This window comes from Diceros bicornis, chromosome 30, assembly GCF_020826845.1.
Source record: "Diceros bicornis minor isolate mBicDic1 chromosome 30, mDicBic1.mat.cur, whole genome shotgun sequence".
Classification (NCBI taxonomy): Eukaryota; Metazoa; Chordata; class Mammalia; order Perissodactyla; family Rhinocerotidae; genus Diceros; species Diceros bicornis.
The window spans coordinates 5,999,030-6,013,131 of record NC_080769.1 but is presented as its reverse complement, the minus strand read 5'-3'; the positions used below and the strand labels follow the sequence as shown (position 1 = coordinate 6,013,131).

The 14,102-nt window shown below is 39.4% G+C and overlaps 1 protein-coding gene across 1 annotated transcript in view; it reads right to left on the bottom strand.

Annotated features, from left to right (window-relative positions):
- Positions 1–679: 679 nt before the first annotated feature.
- LOC131394179 (zinc finger protein 564-like) overlaps positions 680–14,102 on the bottom strand; it is a 40,217-nt gene continuing 26,794 nt past the window's right edge. The window contains exons 2-3 of the mRNA XM_058525419.1: positions 4,239–4,408; positions 680–3,367 (exon numbers count right to left, since the gene is read on the bottom strand). Coding sequence (XP_058381402.1) covers positions 2,788–3,367; positions 4,239–4,408 — 750 coding nt within the window. The 3' untranslated portion in view covers positions 680–2,787. The remainder of the gene's footprint in view (positions 3,368–4,238; positions 4,409–14,102) is intronic.

Below are 14,102 nucleotides of genomic sequence, written 5' to 3'. Positions count from 1 at the left end.
TTGGCAATAGATGTTAGCTCAGAGCCGGTCTTCCTCAACAAAAAGAGGAGGATTGGCATGGATGTTGGCTCAGGGCTGATCTTCCTCACAAAAAAATAAAAAAATAAAGTAAAATAAATAAAATAAAATCCCAAATCATAAAAATGAGTAATACTCACTTCGTCTTACTGAAATGACTGACTGGAATTGCTTACAAATTAACTTTAGCTCCACTATATTGTTTTTGCCTTCTAGAAAAAAATGATTAGGTTTACCAAAGATAAAACACTTGCCAAAGGTAGAATTAAGTTTACCTCCTCACAGCATCCAATACAGAAAATGACTTGTTTCCTTTAATAGAAATCAAATCAACAAACAGATGCCAAAATCTTGTAAAAAGTCCTTTTGAGCACCGTGTTACCGTTATACCTCACAGTCCTTTATGGTTCGTGGTCATTCTTTTCAGAAGTCATTACTCTCTTCTCTTTGACTACAGATGCAATTCTGCAGGTCAGTGAAAAAACCATGATTTTTTAGTTTTGGGTTATGTATGAATGAGAAGTTAGTTTCATGACAAAAATTACAAGTACAAAAGAATAAAAAATAAAGTTTGCCTGAGAAAAAATACCTGAATTTGTATGCACATGATAAAACTGATTCATAATGTATGATGATTAAACAAAGAAAACTGGAAAGTATATCTGAAAATCCATAATTAAAATGAATTTTAATATATTCTGATGAAATGAAAACCAGTTGATAAAATATATCAATGAAACAACTATAGAAGTGTTCATTTCTCAAGGAAATGCATGTAGTTTTAATGACATACAATCAAATGTTATTCAAAACATATTGGGGGAATACGTTCAGCTACAAGTAACAGGAAACACACCGTCTTCCTGACACGAGAAAGGTGATTGTATTCACATGGAAGACCTGGGTCAAGGCAGCCACTGCACAATGCAGCAGAGAAACAAACTCCCAGGTCCTTCTTTTTATGCCCCACTGTAGATGTCATGGTGAATCAGGAAACATGCTCACTAGCACTATTAACAGCATGAGCTGTTTCCTATACACATTAGACCTTATACAGCTATCACTTAGAGAAGAGGAGAATCAGAGAATACTCCCAAGTACAGAAGTCTGAATTAGTTTCCTGGTGGACAGAAGAGGCCTTACAGAAATATTCTAACTCTAATGGATCTTTGACATGAAACTTGTGAAAACACCAGTGGAAAATACACCTGTAGGAAAAGGGAAATCAGGGCCGGCCCCGTGGCTTAGCGGTTAAGTGCGCGCGCTCCGCTACTGGCGGCCCGGGTTCGGATCCCGGGCGCACACTGATGCGCACCGCTTGTCCAGCCATGCTGAGGCCGCGTCTCACATACAGCAACTAGAAGGATGTGCAACTATGACATACAACTATCTACTGGGGCTTTGGGGAAGAAAAAAAAAAAGGAGGAGGATTGGCAATAGATGTTAGCTCAGAACCGGTCTTCCTCAGAAAAAGAGGAGGATTAGCAAGGATGTTAGCTCAGGGCTGATCTTCCTCACAAAAGAAAATGGAAATCAAACAGTTGTTTGTGGTTTTCAAGTTACTCTTGACTAGAAGGGCAAATAATTCAGAAAATGGGCTGGAAGATGGTGTCCTTAAAGCTCCTATGTAACTGTCTCTCTCCCAGTATGGTGGCTCCAAAATCTGACTAATGCCTTGTTTGCTTCTGACTTCCAAATCTCACGCAAGTGAGGCTATTGGTGAATTCCAATATGGAAACATAAAGGCAATGGATTCTTAAATATCTATTTCATATTTATTACCCTCAATGACATAATGCAATATGGGGGTGATATGTCCAGCTCTAGAATTTGTTGCCCTATCACAAGCCTCTGCTTAACTCCAAGTGTATTCACTAAATACCAGCCAGAGGAAGGACAAAGAGCAAAAGCCCTAATATGAAAATAATAATTCACTGGAAAGTATATTCTTCGATATTCTTGCCATACGTAAAAATTTATTCCAACTGTTTAAAAGTATGGAAAATTAAAATAGGCTCCTATACTCACCACTTTGGAAAAGGAGCTTTCTCTAAGAAATGTACAATACGTAAAACAGATTAGGCATATCCTGGAACTGCAATTCAAGGCCATTAAAAATATTTCAAAGACTACAACTGTCATTTTTTAATGTCTTCTTAACAGAACAATTAAAATATTTTAAAACAATTAAAGAGAAAATATCATTAACTGATTTAAGAAAAAAGCACCACCTATTAATCTTTATGTAATACTAATGAAGGATGACTTGCAGAATTATCTCAACTCAATATTCATTTCTGAAAGTTATTAATAGAAACCCACAATCCAATGCTGCACTTTAAGAAAGAGGCTTGGTAAACAATATATTTACAACTTTTATAACAACTCTTTCATGTTGGAAGTTTTCTAGAACATTACATGCAAATTAATTTCCATCAACTTTCTGACATGACTTACATTTATATTTCTTTTTGGTGGGAGTTACATATAGAAGGATGTAGGCTAATTGAAGTCTTTCCCTCACCGTTTACATTCAGGAAGTTTTTATCAATTTAGTCCTTTCACACCTTCAGAAAGAAGTGAGATGACAAAAGGCTTTCCCACATTCTTTACATTTACATAGTTTTTCCTCTAGTGTGCGTTCTCACATATCCTTGAAAGTTTCCATGAGAATTAAAGACTTTCCCATTTTACTGACATTCATAGGATTTCTCTCCAGTGTGACTTCTTTCATGTCCTGGAAGTAAACTGAGAAAACTAAATGCTTTACTACATTTTTACATTCATACAGTTTCTATCTAGTATGATTTCTTTCATGTTTTTGAAGAGAATTGGAAGAAGTGAATGTTTTACTACATTTTTTGCATTCATAAGGTTTCTCTCCAGTATGAATTCTTTTATGTTTTCTAAGAGAACTAATACAACTGAAGGCTTTCCCGCATTTTTTACATTCATCGAGTTTCTCTCCAGTGTGACTCCTTTCATTACTTTATTATTACTGGAAAAACGGAAGGCTTTACCACATGTTTTACATTCATAGGGTTTCTCTCCAGTATGAGTTCTTTCCTGTATTTGAAGATAACTGGGAAAAGTGAAGGCTTTCCCACATTCCTTACATTTATATGGCTTCTCTCCACAGTTTTCATAGTCATATGGTTTGGGTTCAGTGTGACACCTAACGTGCCTATTAAGCGATGAATGATGTTTGAAGACTTTTCCACATGCACTGCATTCACATGATTTAGCTCCAGTAGTTTTCTTGTTCAGATTGAGATTTGGAATAAGGCTGAAGTTTTCTCCACATTGACTACCCTCTTCACTTTCACAGAGTCTCACTACCATTTGACTTCTGAAAAAAATGAGAAGCACATTTTTAATGATTTTTGTCATTAATGACTTTATATTTGTTATATTATGATTTATCAGAAAAGTTTAGGTTTTCTCTCTTGTCTGAACACTCAGAAATCGAATGTACTGAATACTCTGCAAGAGAACTTCACCTTTGTTATTATCTAAACAGTGATATTCCTATATAGGATTTATTAATACATTTCCAAGTGAACTATTTTGCAAAAACTGAACCTCTACATCATACTTCAGAAAGTATATTTGTTGAAAACTTCCCAAGAATAGCTAAATTTGAACCAAGGATTATTTCTTGTGTTTGCTGCTGCTTTTTTTTGTGTGTGAGAAAGATCAGCCCTGAGCTCACATCCAATGTCAATCCTCCTCTTTTTTTTCTGAGTAAGACTGGCCCTGAGCTAACATCTGTACCCATCTTTCTCTACTTTATATGGGACACCGCCACAGCATGGCCTGACACGCAGTGCATCGGTGTGTGCCCGGGATCCGAACCTGCGAACCCTGGGCTGCCGAAATGGAGCGCGCACACTTAACCACTGCACCACTGGGCCGGCCTTGTTTGCTTCTTTTCGAAATTTCATAAAATATCAGAATTCTCATGTGAGACACTGTTTTCTATTGTGAGTGTGACTCACCTTTGTATCTCTCTTAGTTTTTGTACTAATCTTCAATATCATGATCTTCCCATGCTTTTCCTGAAATGCAGACCCAGAGAGTGAATTTCAAAGCATTAGAAATTATACAAAAATTTTTAGATTCTAAGTCCACGATGAGCTATGACCATTTCTAGTTTATTAACCAATATCCCCTGTTTCCACATTCTACAGCTTGAAACAATGTTGATGGGCAAGGAACACTTGTTTTCTAATTGATGAAGGGAAGGAATGTCCTCATTCTTACCTATTGAGGCCAGGATCCTGAAGGTTTCCTGCATCACATCTCTGTAGAGTTTCTTCTGTGAAGGATCTAGTAAAGCCCACTCCTCTGGGGTGAAGTTCACAGCCACATCCTCAATGTCCGGTGAGTCCTAAAACATCACATATATGTGTAGAGTAGGATGCATAAGTGTAACAGCAGTGGGGACCTATAGTCCATTTGTAGGAATTTTACATATGATTCTGTCATCTTCAAACATTAATTCTATGTCATGATCATCAAAAACTCAGTTTTTCTGTACACGTCATCATCAATTTAACAGCATCATGAACACATGGAAATTACCATTTTAATGTGATCACATAACATTGTATTTTTCTCTATTCATAGGGTCTAGAGCATGTTGGGCAATGACAAAAATTCTAAACAAAGGAAACAAATATTATCCTTTTAAGACTGACAGTTCCTTGAGGCCAGCCTGGTGGCATAGTGGTTAAGTTTGCATGCTCTGCTTTGGCAGCCTGGGATTCACAGGTTTGGATTTCAGGCACGGAGCTACAAACCACATATCAAGCCATGCTGTGGCAGGAATCCCACATATAAAGTAGAGGAAGATGGGCATAGATGTTAGCTCGGGGCCAATCTCCCTCAGCAAAAAGAGAAAGATTGGCAATGGATGTTAGCTCAGAGCTAATCTTCCTCACCAAAAAAAAAGACTGATGGTTCCTTGTGAGAAAAATTCTTTCATCTTTCTTATTACCCACCAGTTATAGCACTCCATGATGCAAAGGGTCAAATCTGTATTAAGTTTCAATGGAAAAATCATAGCGAAGAACTGGAAGCTCCTTTGTCTGGTCCAATCATCAAATAGAGAGTCCAGGAGGCCTGTAGAAATCAAACTTTTAACAAAGCCCAGCTGGCCACATTGTCCTAAAGTACTCCAGGCAATCATTACAAGTAATCAGAGGCAGCTGTCTAAATGTAAATATTCTGGTGAGGAAGCAACGCTTTTAACTTGCGTTGTACTTACTATAGACTCAGTTCTTTCTTTCTCTCTCTACATGATTTGATGAGGCTAAAACGTTATTTGGGGTGAGTGACATCAGCATCACGGCGGAGTGAGCTTCCCCCATTGAACTTTCCCCCTCTAAGACAAAACAAAAATGACATTCATATTCCAACAGAAGCTATTCACACAACACAGGGGACGTCTGAGGCACCCAGGCAGCTGTACACCCAAGGACTGAGGTGCTGGAATCCCCAGAGTGAGTGGAAGGAGGTAAGAGGAGCTCCCTTCCTTCCCCAAGGACTGCGGTCCAGAGACCGAGACCATGTGGCTCTTGGGGGTGGGGGCGGCTCGCTGCGTGAAAACCGGCGCTCTCCAAGACCCCTCACAGCCAGAGGTGATCCCCATATGGAGGGAGTGGAACTGTTGTGAGGGTAGTTTCAACAATCTAGCCCCTGAGGAGAGCAGAGAGTGACAGCAAGACGAGAAACCTCTGAGATCGGGGAGGAGAAAGTAAGCACCCCATCCCCCAACCGGCCTACCCGACCGGCGCTTCAGCACAGTGGCGCTTCAGCTCAGCCCCGTCCCTAGAGGCAGTGGCCCCCAGGCATCTGGGCCCCACCAGCAGGGGCAGCATGACCACCCCACCCACACAGGCAGCAGCCCCCAGGCGCCCGAGCCTGACAGCAATGGGGTGAGCCTGCACCCCCACACCAGAGGCAGTGGCAGCTCAGGCCCCACTACACTGCAGCCCCAGCTGCTCCAGCTGGACCAAGCCACAGCCCCAGCTTCCCCAGCTCCACCATGCCACGGCCCCAGCTCCTTCGGCTGGACTGTGCTCCCCACCCAGCTCCTTTGGCTTGACCACCCCCCACCACCCCTGGCTCCAGCAGCTTCAGCTTGGCCTGTGCTCAGGCTCCAGCTGACTTGGCGCCAGCAACTTTGGCACCGCACTCCAGTTCCAGCTTCTTCGGCCCAGAGGCGCTCCAGCTCCTCCTTCTTCAGCCCAGCGCACTCCAGTTCCAGCTTCTTTGGCCCAGCAGCACTCCAACTCTTCCTTCTTTGGCCCAGCAGCGCTCCAGCTCATGCTTCTTTGGCCCAGTGGCACTTCACCTGCAGTTGCTTCAACCTACCTGCACCTGAGCCCCAGCTGCTTCTGCCTAGCTGCGCTCCAGTCTCAGCTGTTCCCACATTCCAGCTCCAGCTGTTCCCACGGTTCCCCACCAGCAGTCTCCACTCAGCCATGCCTCAGATCAGCCAGGGGCTGACGAGAGGGCCCATGGATTGAGGCAGGCCAGAATACAGAGCCCTTGACTTCCACCCAGTGGCAGCAAGAGGAAACTGCGACCATATATTTTCACTATGAGGAAAAGTAAGCCAACAACGACAGGCACCATGCAAAAATATATTAAATCTCCAGACCAAAAGGAAAATGACAAGCACCCAGAAGTCAACCCGGAAAGCACAGAAATGTAAAACCTTAATGACAGAGAATTCAAAATAGCCATCATAAAAAAGCTTAATGAAATACAAGAAAACACAGACAGACAATTCAGTGAAATCAGGAGTTTCTTCACAAAAGAGATTGAAACTATAAAAAAAAAAAACCAATCAGAAATCCTAGAGATGAAAAACTCAATAGAGGAGATAAAGACAAATCTGGAAGCCTTAAGCATCAGAGCTGATAATATGGAGGAAAGACTTAGCAATATTGAGGACAGCAATGCAGAAATGCTCCAGATGGAGGAGGAAAGAGAACTAAGACTAAAAAGAAATGAAGAAACTCTCCGAGAAATATCCAATTCAATTAGGAAATCCAACATACGGATTACAGGTATTCCAGAGGGAGAAGAGAAGGAAAAATGAGCAGAGAACTTGTTCAAAGAAATAATCTCTGAGAACTTTCCAAACCTGGGGAAGGAGCTGGAAATACCAGTGAATGAAATAAACAGATCTCCTAAATATATCAACGAGAAAAGACCCTCTCCAAGGCATATAGTAGTAAAGCTGGCAAAAGTCACGGACAAAGAAAAAATATTATGGGCAGCTAGACAAAAAAAATAACATACAAAGGATTTCCTATCAGGCTCTCAGCCGATTTCTCGACAGAAACTTTACAGCCTAGGAGAGAGTGGAATGATATATTCAAAATTCTGAAGGACAAAAACTTTCAGCCAAGAATACTCTATCCAGTGAAAATATCCTTCAGATATGATGGAGAAACAATAACTATCCTAGATAAACAAAAACTAAGGGAGTTCATTGCCACAAGACCCCCACTACAAGAAGTGCTCAAGAAGGCCCTCATCCCTGAGGAAAAAAAGAGAAAGGGGATTCAAAGTTTTGAACAAGGAGGAAAATAGTCAACAAAAACAGAAAAATTGCAGTCTTCCATCAAAAGAGATTAGCAAACACTTAAATATAAAACCAAAGATCAAGGGAAGGTAAGCACCAAGCATAAATACAACCTCATCATGTTAAACACGAACTCACAACACAAGAAGGAATAAGATGCGACAACAATAACTTAGAACGGGAAGAAGAAAGGGATCGAATCGACTTACTCTAAGGGAATAAGAGGTCATCAAAAAATGGACTATCACATCCACGAGATTTTTTATACAAACCTCATGGTAACAACTAACCAAATAATCAGAACAGAATCACACACGATAAAGAAAGAGAAAACTAAGAGAACCCTCATACAGAACTACCAAACTAAATTGGTAGTCTGAAACATACAGGATGAGAAACAAAAGAAATGCAAAAGAACCAGAAAAAGAGCGATAAAGTAACAACAAGCCCCCATGTATCAATAATTACCGTAAATGTAAATGGACTGAACTCTCCAATCAAAAGACAGAGTGGTGGGATGGATTAAAAAACAACACCCAACAATATGCTGCCTCCAGGAAACACATCTCAGCTCTAAAGACAAACACAGGCTCAGAGTGAAAGGATGGAAGACAAAACTCAAGCTAATGGCAAACAAAAGAAAGGAGGTGTTGCCATACTTATATCAGACAAAGTTGACTTCAAGATAAAACAAGTAATGAGAGACAAAGGGGGGCAATATATAATGATAACAGGCACACTCCACCAAGAAGACATATCACTTTTAAATATATATGCACCCAATACAGGAGCACCAAGATACATAAAACAACTATTAACAAACCTAAAAGGAGATATTAACAACAACACCATAATAGTAGGGGATCTTAACACCCCACTCTCATCAATGGACAGATCATCAAGACAGAAAATAAATAAGGAGGGCCGGCCCTGTGGCTTAGCGGTTAAGTGCGCGCCCTCCGATGCTGGCGGCCCGGGTTCGGATCCCGGGCGTGCACCGCTTCTCCAGCCATGCTGAGGCCGCGTCCCACATACAGCAACTAGAAGGATGTGCAGCTATGACATAAAAAAAAAAAACTATCTACTGGGGCTTTGGGGGGGAAAAATAAATAAATAAAATCTTAAAAAAAAAAAAAAAAAAGAAAATAAATAAGGAAATAATGGACCTAATTGAAAAACTAGATGAGATGGACTTAAGAGACATACACAGAGCATTCCATCTAAACACAGCAGATTACACATTCTTCTCAAGCGCGCATGGAACCTTCTCAAGAATAGACCATATGTTGGGAAACGAGGCATGCTTATATAAATTTAAGAAGATTGAAATCATAACAAGCATCTTATCTGACCATAATGCCATGAAGTTAGAAATCAACTACAAGGAAAAAACCGGGAAAGTGACAAAGCTGCGGAGACTCAATAACATGCTGCTAAACAACCAACGGATCATTGATGAAATTAAAGGAGAAATCAAAGCATATCTGGAGTCAAAGGAAAATGAAAATACACCTTACCAACTCACATGGGAGGTAGCAAAAGCGGTCCTGAGAGGGAAACTCATAGCAACACAGGCCCACCTTAACAAACAAGAAAAAGCCCAAATAAGCGCCCTCAAACTACGCCTAACAGAATTAGAAAAAGAAGAACAAACAAAGCCTAGAGTCAGCAGAAGGAGGGAAATAATAAAAATCAGACCAGAAATAAATGAAATTGAAATGAAAAAAACAGTAGAAAGGATCAATGAAACAAAGAGCTGGTTCTTTGAGAAGATAAAGAAAACTGACAAACCCTCAGCCAGACTCAACAAGAAAAAAAGAGAGAAGGCTCAAATAAATAAAATTAGGAATGAAAAAGGAGAAGTTACAACAGATACCACAGAAATACAAAAGATTATAAGAGAATACTATGAAAAACTATATGCCAATAAATTGGACAATCTAGAAGAAATGGATAAATTCTTAGACTCATACAACCTCTCAAAACTGAATCAAGAAGAAATAGAGAACCTGAATAGACCAATCACAAGTAAAGAGATTGAAACAGTAATCAAAAACTCCCTAAAAATAAAAGTTCAGGACCAGATTGCTTCTCTGGAGAATTTTACTAAACATTCAAAGAAGACTTAATACCAATCCTTCTCAAACTACTCTAAAACACAGAGAAAGATGGAACACCTCCCAACACATTTACGAGGCCTGATACCAAAGCCAGGCAAAGACAATACTAAGAAGGAAAACTACAGACCAATATCCCTGATGAACACAGCTGCAAAAATCCTCAAGAAAATATTGGCAAACCGAATATAGCAACACATTAAAAAGATCATACACCACAATCAAGTGGGATTTATACCAGGGACACAGGGATGGTTCAACGTCTGCAAATCAATCAATGTGATACACCACATTAACAAAACGAGGAATAAAAACCATATGATCATCTCAATAGATGCAGAGAAGGCTTTTGACAAGATCCAACATCCACTTATGATAAAAACTCGCAACAAAATGGGTACAGAAGGAAAGTACCTTAACATAATAAAGCCATATATGACAAACCCACAGCCAAAATCATACACAATGGGGAAAAACTGAAAGCCATCCCTCTGAAAACAGGGACAAGACAAGGGTGCCCACTGTCACTACTCTTATTCAACACAGTACTGGAGGTTCTGGCTAGAGTAATTAGGCAGGAAAAAGGAATAAAAGGAATCCAAATAGGCAACGAAGAAGTGAAACTCTCACTGTTTGCAGATGACATGATCTTATATATAGAAAACTCTAAAGGATCCACTGGAAACTATTAGAAATAATCAACAACTACAGCCAAGTGGCAGGGTACAAAATCAACTTACAGAAATCAGTTGCATTTCTATATACCAACAACGAACTAACAGAAAGAGAACTCAAGAAGACAATCCCATTTACAATTGCAACCAAAAGAATAAAATACGTAGGAGTAAATTTAACCAAGGAAATGAAAGACCTGTACAATGAAAACTATAAGACATTACTGAGTGAAATCAATGATGACATAAAGAAATGGAAAAATATTCCATGCACTTGGAGAGAATAAACATAGTTAAAATGTCCGTACTACTTAAAGCAATCTACAGATTCAATGCAATCCCAATCAGAATCCCAAGGACATTCTTCACAGAAGTAGAACAAAGAATACTAACATTCATATGGGGCAACAAAAGACCCCGTATAGCTAAAGCAATCCTGAAAAAGAAGAACAAGGCTGGAGGCATCACAATCTCTAACTTCAAAACATACTACAAAGCGACAGTAATTAAAACAGCATGGTACTGGTACAAAAACAGACACACAGATCAATGGAACAAAATTGACAGCCCAGACATAAAACCTCATATCTATAGGCAGCTAATCTTTGACAAAGGAGCTAAGGACATATAGTGGAGAAAGGAAAGTCTCTTCAATAAATGGTGCTGGGGGCCGGCCCTGTGCCTTAGCGGTTAAGTGCGTGTGCTCTGCTGCTGGCGGCCCGGGTTCAGATCCCGGGCATGCACCGACGCACCGCTTCTCTGGCCATGCTGAGGCCGCATCCCACATACAGCAACTAGAGGGATGTGCAGCTATGACATACAATTATCTACTGGGGCTTTGGGGGGAAAATAAATAAATAAAATCTTAAAAAGAAAAATAAATAAATAAATAAATAAATAAATAAATTGTGCTGGGAAAACTGGACAGCTACTTTCAAAAGAATGAAAGTAGACCATCTTCTTTTGCCATACACAAAAATTAACTCAAAATGGATCAAAGACCTGAAGGTGAGACCTGAAACTATAAAACTCCTGGAGGAAAATATAGGTAGTACACTACTCATCATCAGCCATAAAGGGATCTTTTTGAATTCCATGTCTACTCAGACAAGGGAAACAAAAGAAAAAATAAACAAGTGAGACTTCATCAGATTAAAGAGATTCTACAAGCCAAATGAAACTAGGATCAAAATGAATAGGGAACCCACCAGCTGGGAAGAAACATTTGCAAACCATATATCTGACAAGGGATTAATCTCCATAGTATATAAAGAACTCACACAATTGAATACCAAAAAAACAAATAACCCAATCAAAAAATGGGCAGAGGAAATGAACAGACACTTCTCCAAAGAAGATATACAGATGGCCAATAGGGACATGAAAAGATGCTCAACATCACTAATCATCAGGGAAATGCAAATCACAACCACACTAATCATCTTACACCTGTTAGAATGGGTATAATCACCAAGACAAAAAGCAACAAATGCTAGAGAGGCTGTGGAGAAATGGGAACCCTAATCCACTGCTGGTGGGAATGCAAACTGGTGCAGCCTCTATGGAAAACAGTATGGCCATTCCTCAAAAAATTAAAAATAGAAATACCTTATGATCCAGCTATCCCACTACTGGGTATCTACCCAATGAACCTGAAATCAACAATCCAAAGAGGCTTATGCACGCCTATGTTCATCACAGTATTATTCACTATAGCCAAGACATGGAAGCAACCCAAGTGTCCCTCAACTGATGATTGGATAATGAAGATGTGGTATATATATACCATGTAATACTACTCAGCCATAAAAAAAGACAAAATCGTCCCATTTGCAACAACATGGATGGACCTGGAGGGTATTATGTTAAGTGAAATAAGCCAGAAAGAGAAAGACAAACAGTGCATGATTTCACTCATATGTAGAAAATAAACCAAGACATGGACAGATAGAACTGTTTGGTGGTTACCAGGGGCTAGTGGGGTGGGGCTGGGCACAAGGGGTGGAGGGATGCACTTATACGGTGACTGATAATAATGTACAACAAAAATTTCACAATTAAAAAAAAAAGTTGTTTGGAACTTAGGGCTCAGACACAAGGAAGAAAACACGGCAACTTAGACCATAAAATCCCTATACTCATGTGCCTCAAAGCTACTTATCACCAATTTTTACAACAGACAGTGAGATAATAATGTGCCATAAGAGCTCTTTCAGGTCAAACACTAACAGTGGACCCTGGGCCTTGCTTGCCTTGAGGGCCAGGTTAAAAATTGCAGATTGCGAGGAGTTCACAATGGTTTGATGGTAAATTTGCCCATGATTATAAAATATGTGAAGGATTTAACAGTGCTTTCCTCCAAAAGAACATAAAATCTAATTCTCTCTTTTCAACAGGAAGTGTTTCCTGACGAGACACTCTAGATGATGCCCTGCCAACTTCTGACCCTGCACTTAAGGAATTTAGAAGCTGTCATTCTTGATCTCACAAGAAGAAAATGAACAAACTTGAAATGAAAAACTCTTCTTAGATCCATGGGATCCTTGTGGTCATCTGGCAAGCTAGTGTCTCCATAATGAGCAAAGAGAAAAAAAAGATGGCATTTTGAAATATGTCCCAAATATTCTATACTTAAAAAGGCCTGTGTCAAACAGAAAATTTATTTCATGAGAGTCTAATGCAAAGACAAAAAGAACAAAAAAGACAGAACACAATATCCATGGAACCTAGGAGAACCCTCTTTAACAGAAGGTTTAAAAAGGTATATTGGGAATACCTGAAGGAAAAGAAAGACAGAAAGAAACAGAACAAACAAGTGAAGTAATAATCACCAAAATATCCTTAAGTTAATGATAGCCAGGAAAGTCTATATCCGGGAAGCTCAGAGAACACTAAACATGATAAATTACAAAAGTGCACACCCAAGGATATCACACTGAAACTAGAGAAAAATCAAAGATAGAGAATGTATTGAGAAATGCCAAAGAAACACACCTCAGGTATAAAGAAACAAAGATCTGAATTAAATTGGACTTCTCTTCAAAAACCATGCAAGAAAGAAGGGAGTAGGGGCTGGCCTGGTAGTTAAGTTCATGTGATCTGCTCTGGCAGCCTGGGGTTCACCAATTCGGATCCTGGGCATGGACCTATTCACCACTCATCAAGCCATGCTGAGGTAGCATCCCATATAGAAGAGCTAGAAAGACATACAACTAGGATACACAACTACGCACTGGGGCTTTGAGGGGGGAAAAGTGAGCTTTAAAAAATAAGAAAGAACAGAGTAGAGTGAAATATTTAAAGTTTTGAACATAAAAACACTCTCTTAGAATTCTCTGTCAAGCAAAATTATCCTTAATAAGGAGAAATAAGGACTTTCTGAGACAAAAATTGACAAAATTTGTCATGAGTACACCTTCTTTGAATGAAGTGTTCAAAAATTTATCAGAAAGAATGTAAATGATAAAGGTAAAGGTTAGAAAAGAAAAACTGTAGGTAAAATATCTTTTATATTTCTCATAATTCATATAACAAGTGACATTTTGTTTATAATAATATTAGCAACAATGTATTTGGTAATGAGAAGCTTATGGACAAGTGAAATAAATGACAACAATGTGACAAGGGATGAGGAAGGGGAAATTAGTATGTTAAGAGGTACTTGCAAAACAGTGAAATGCTATAGTGTTATTT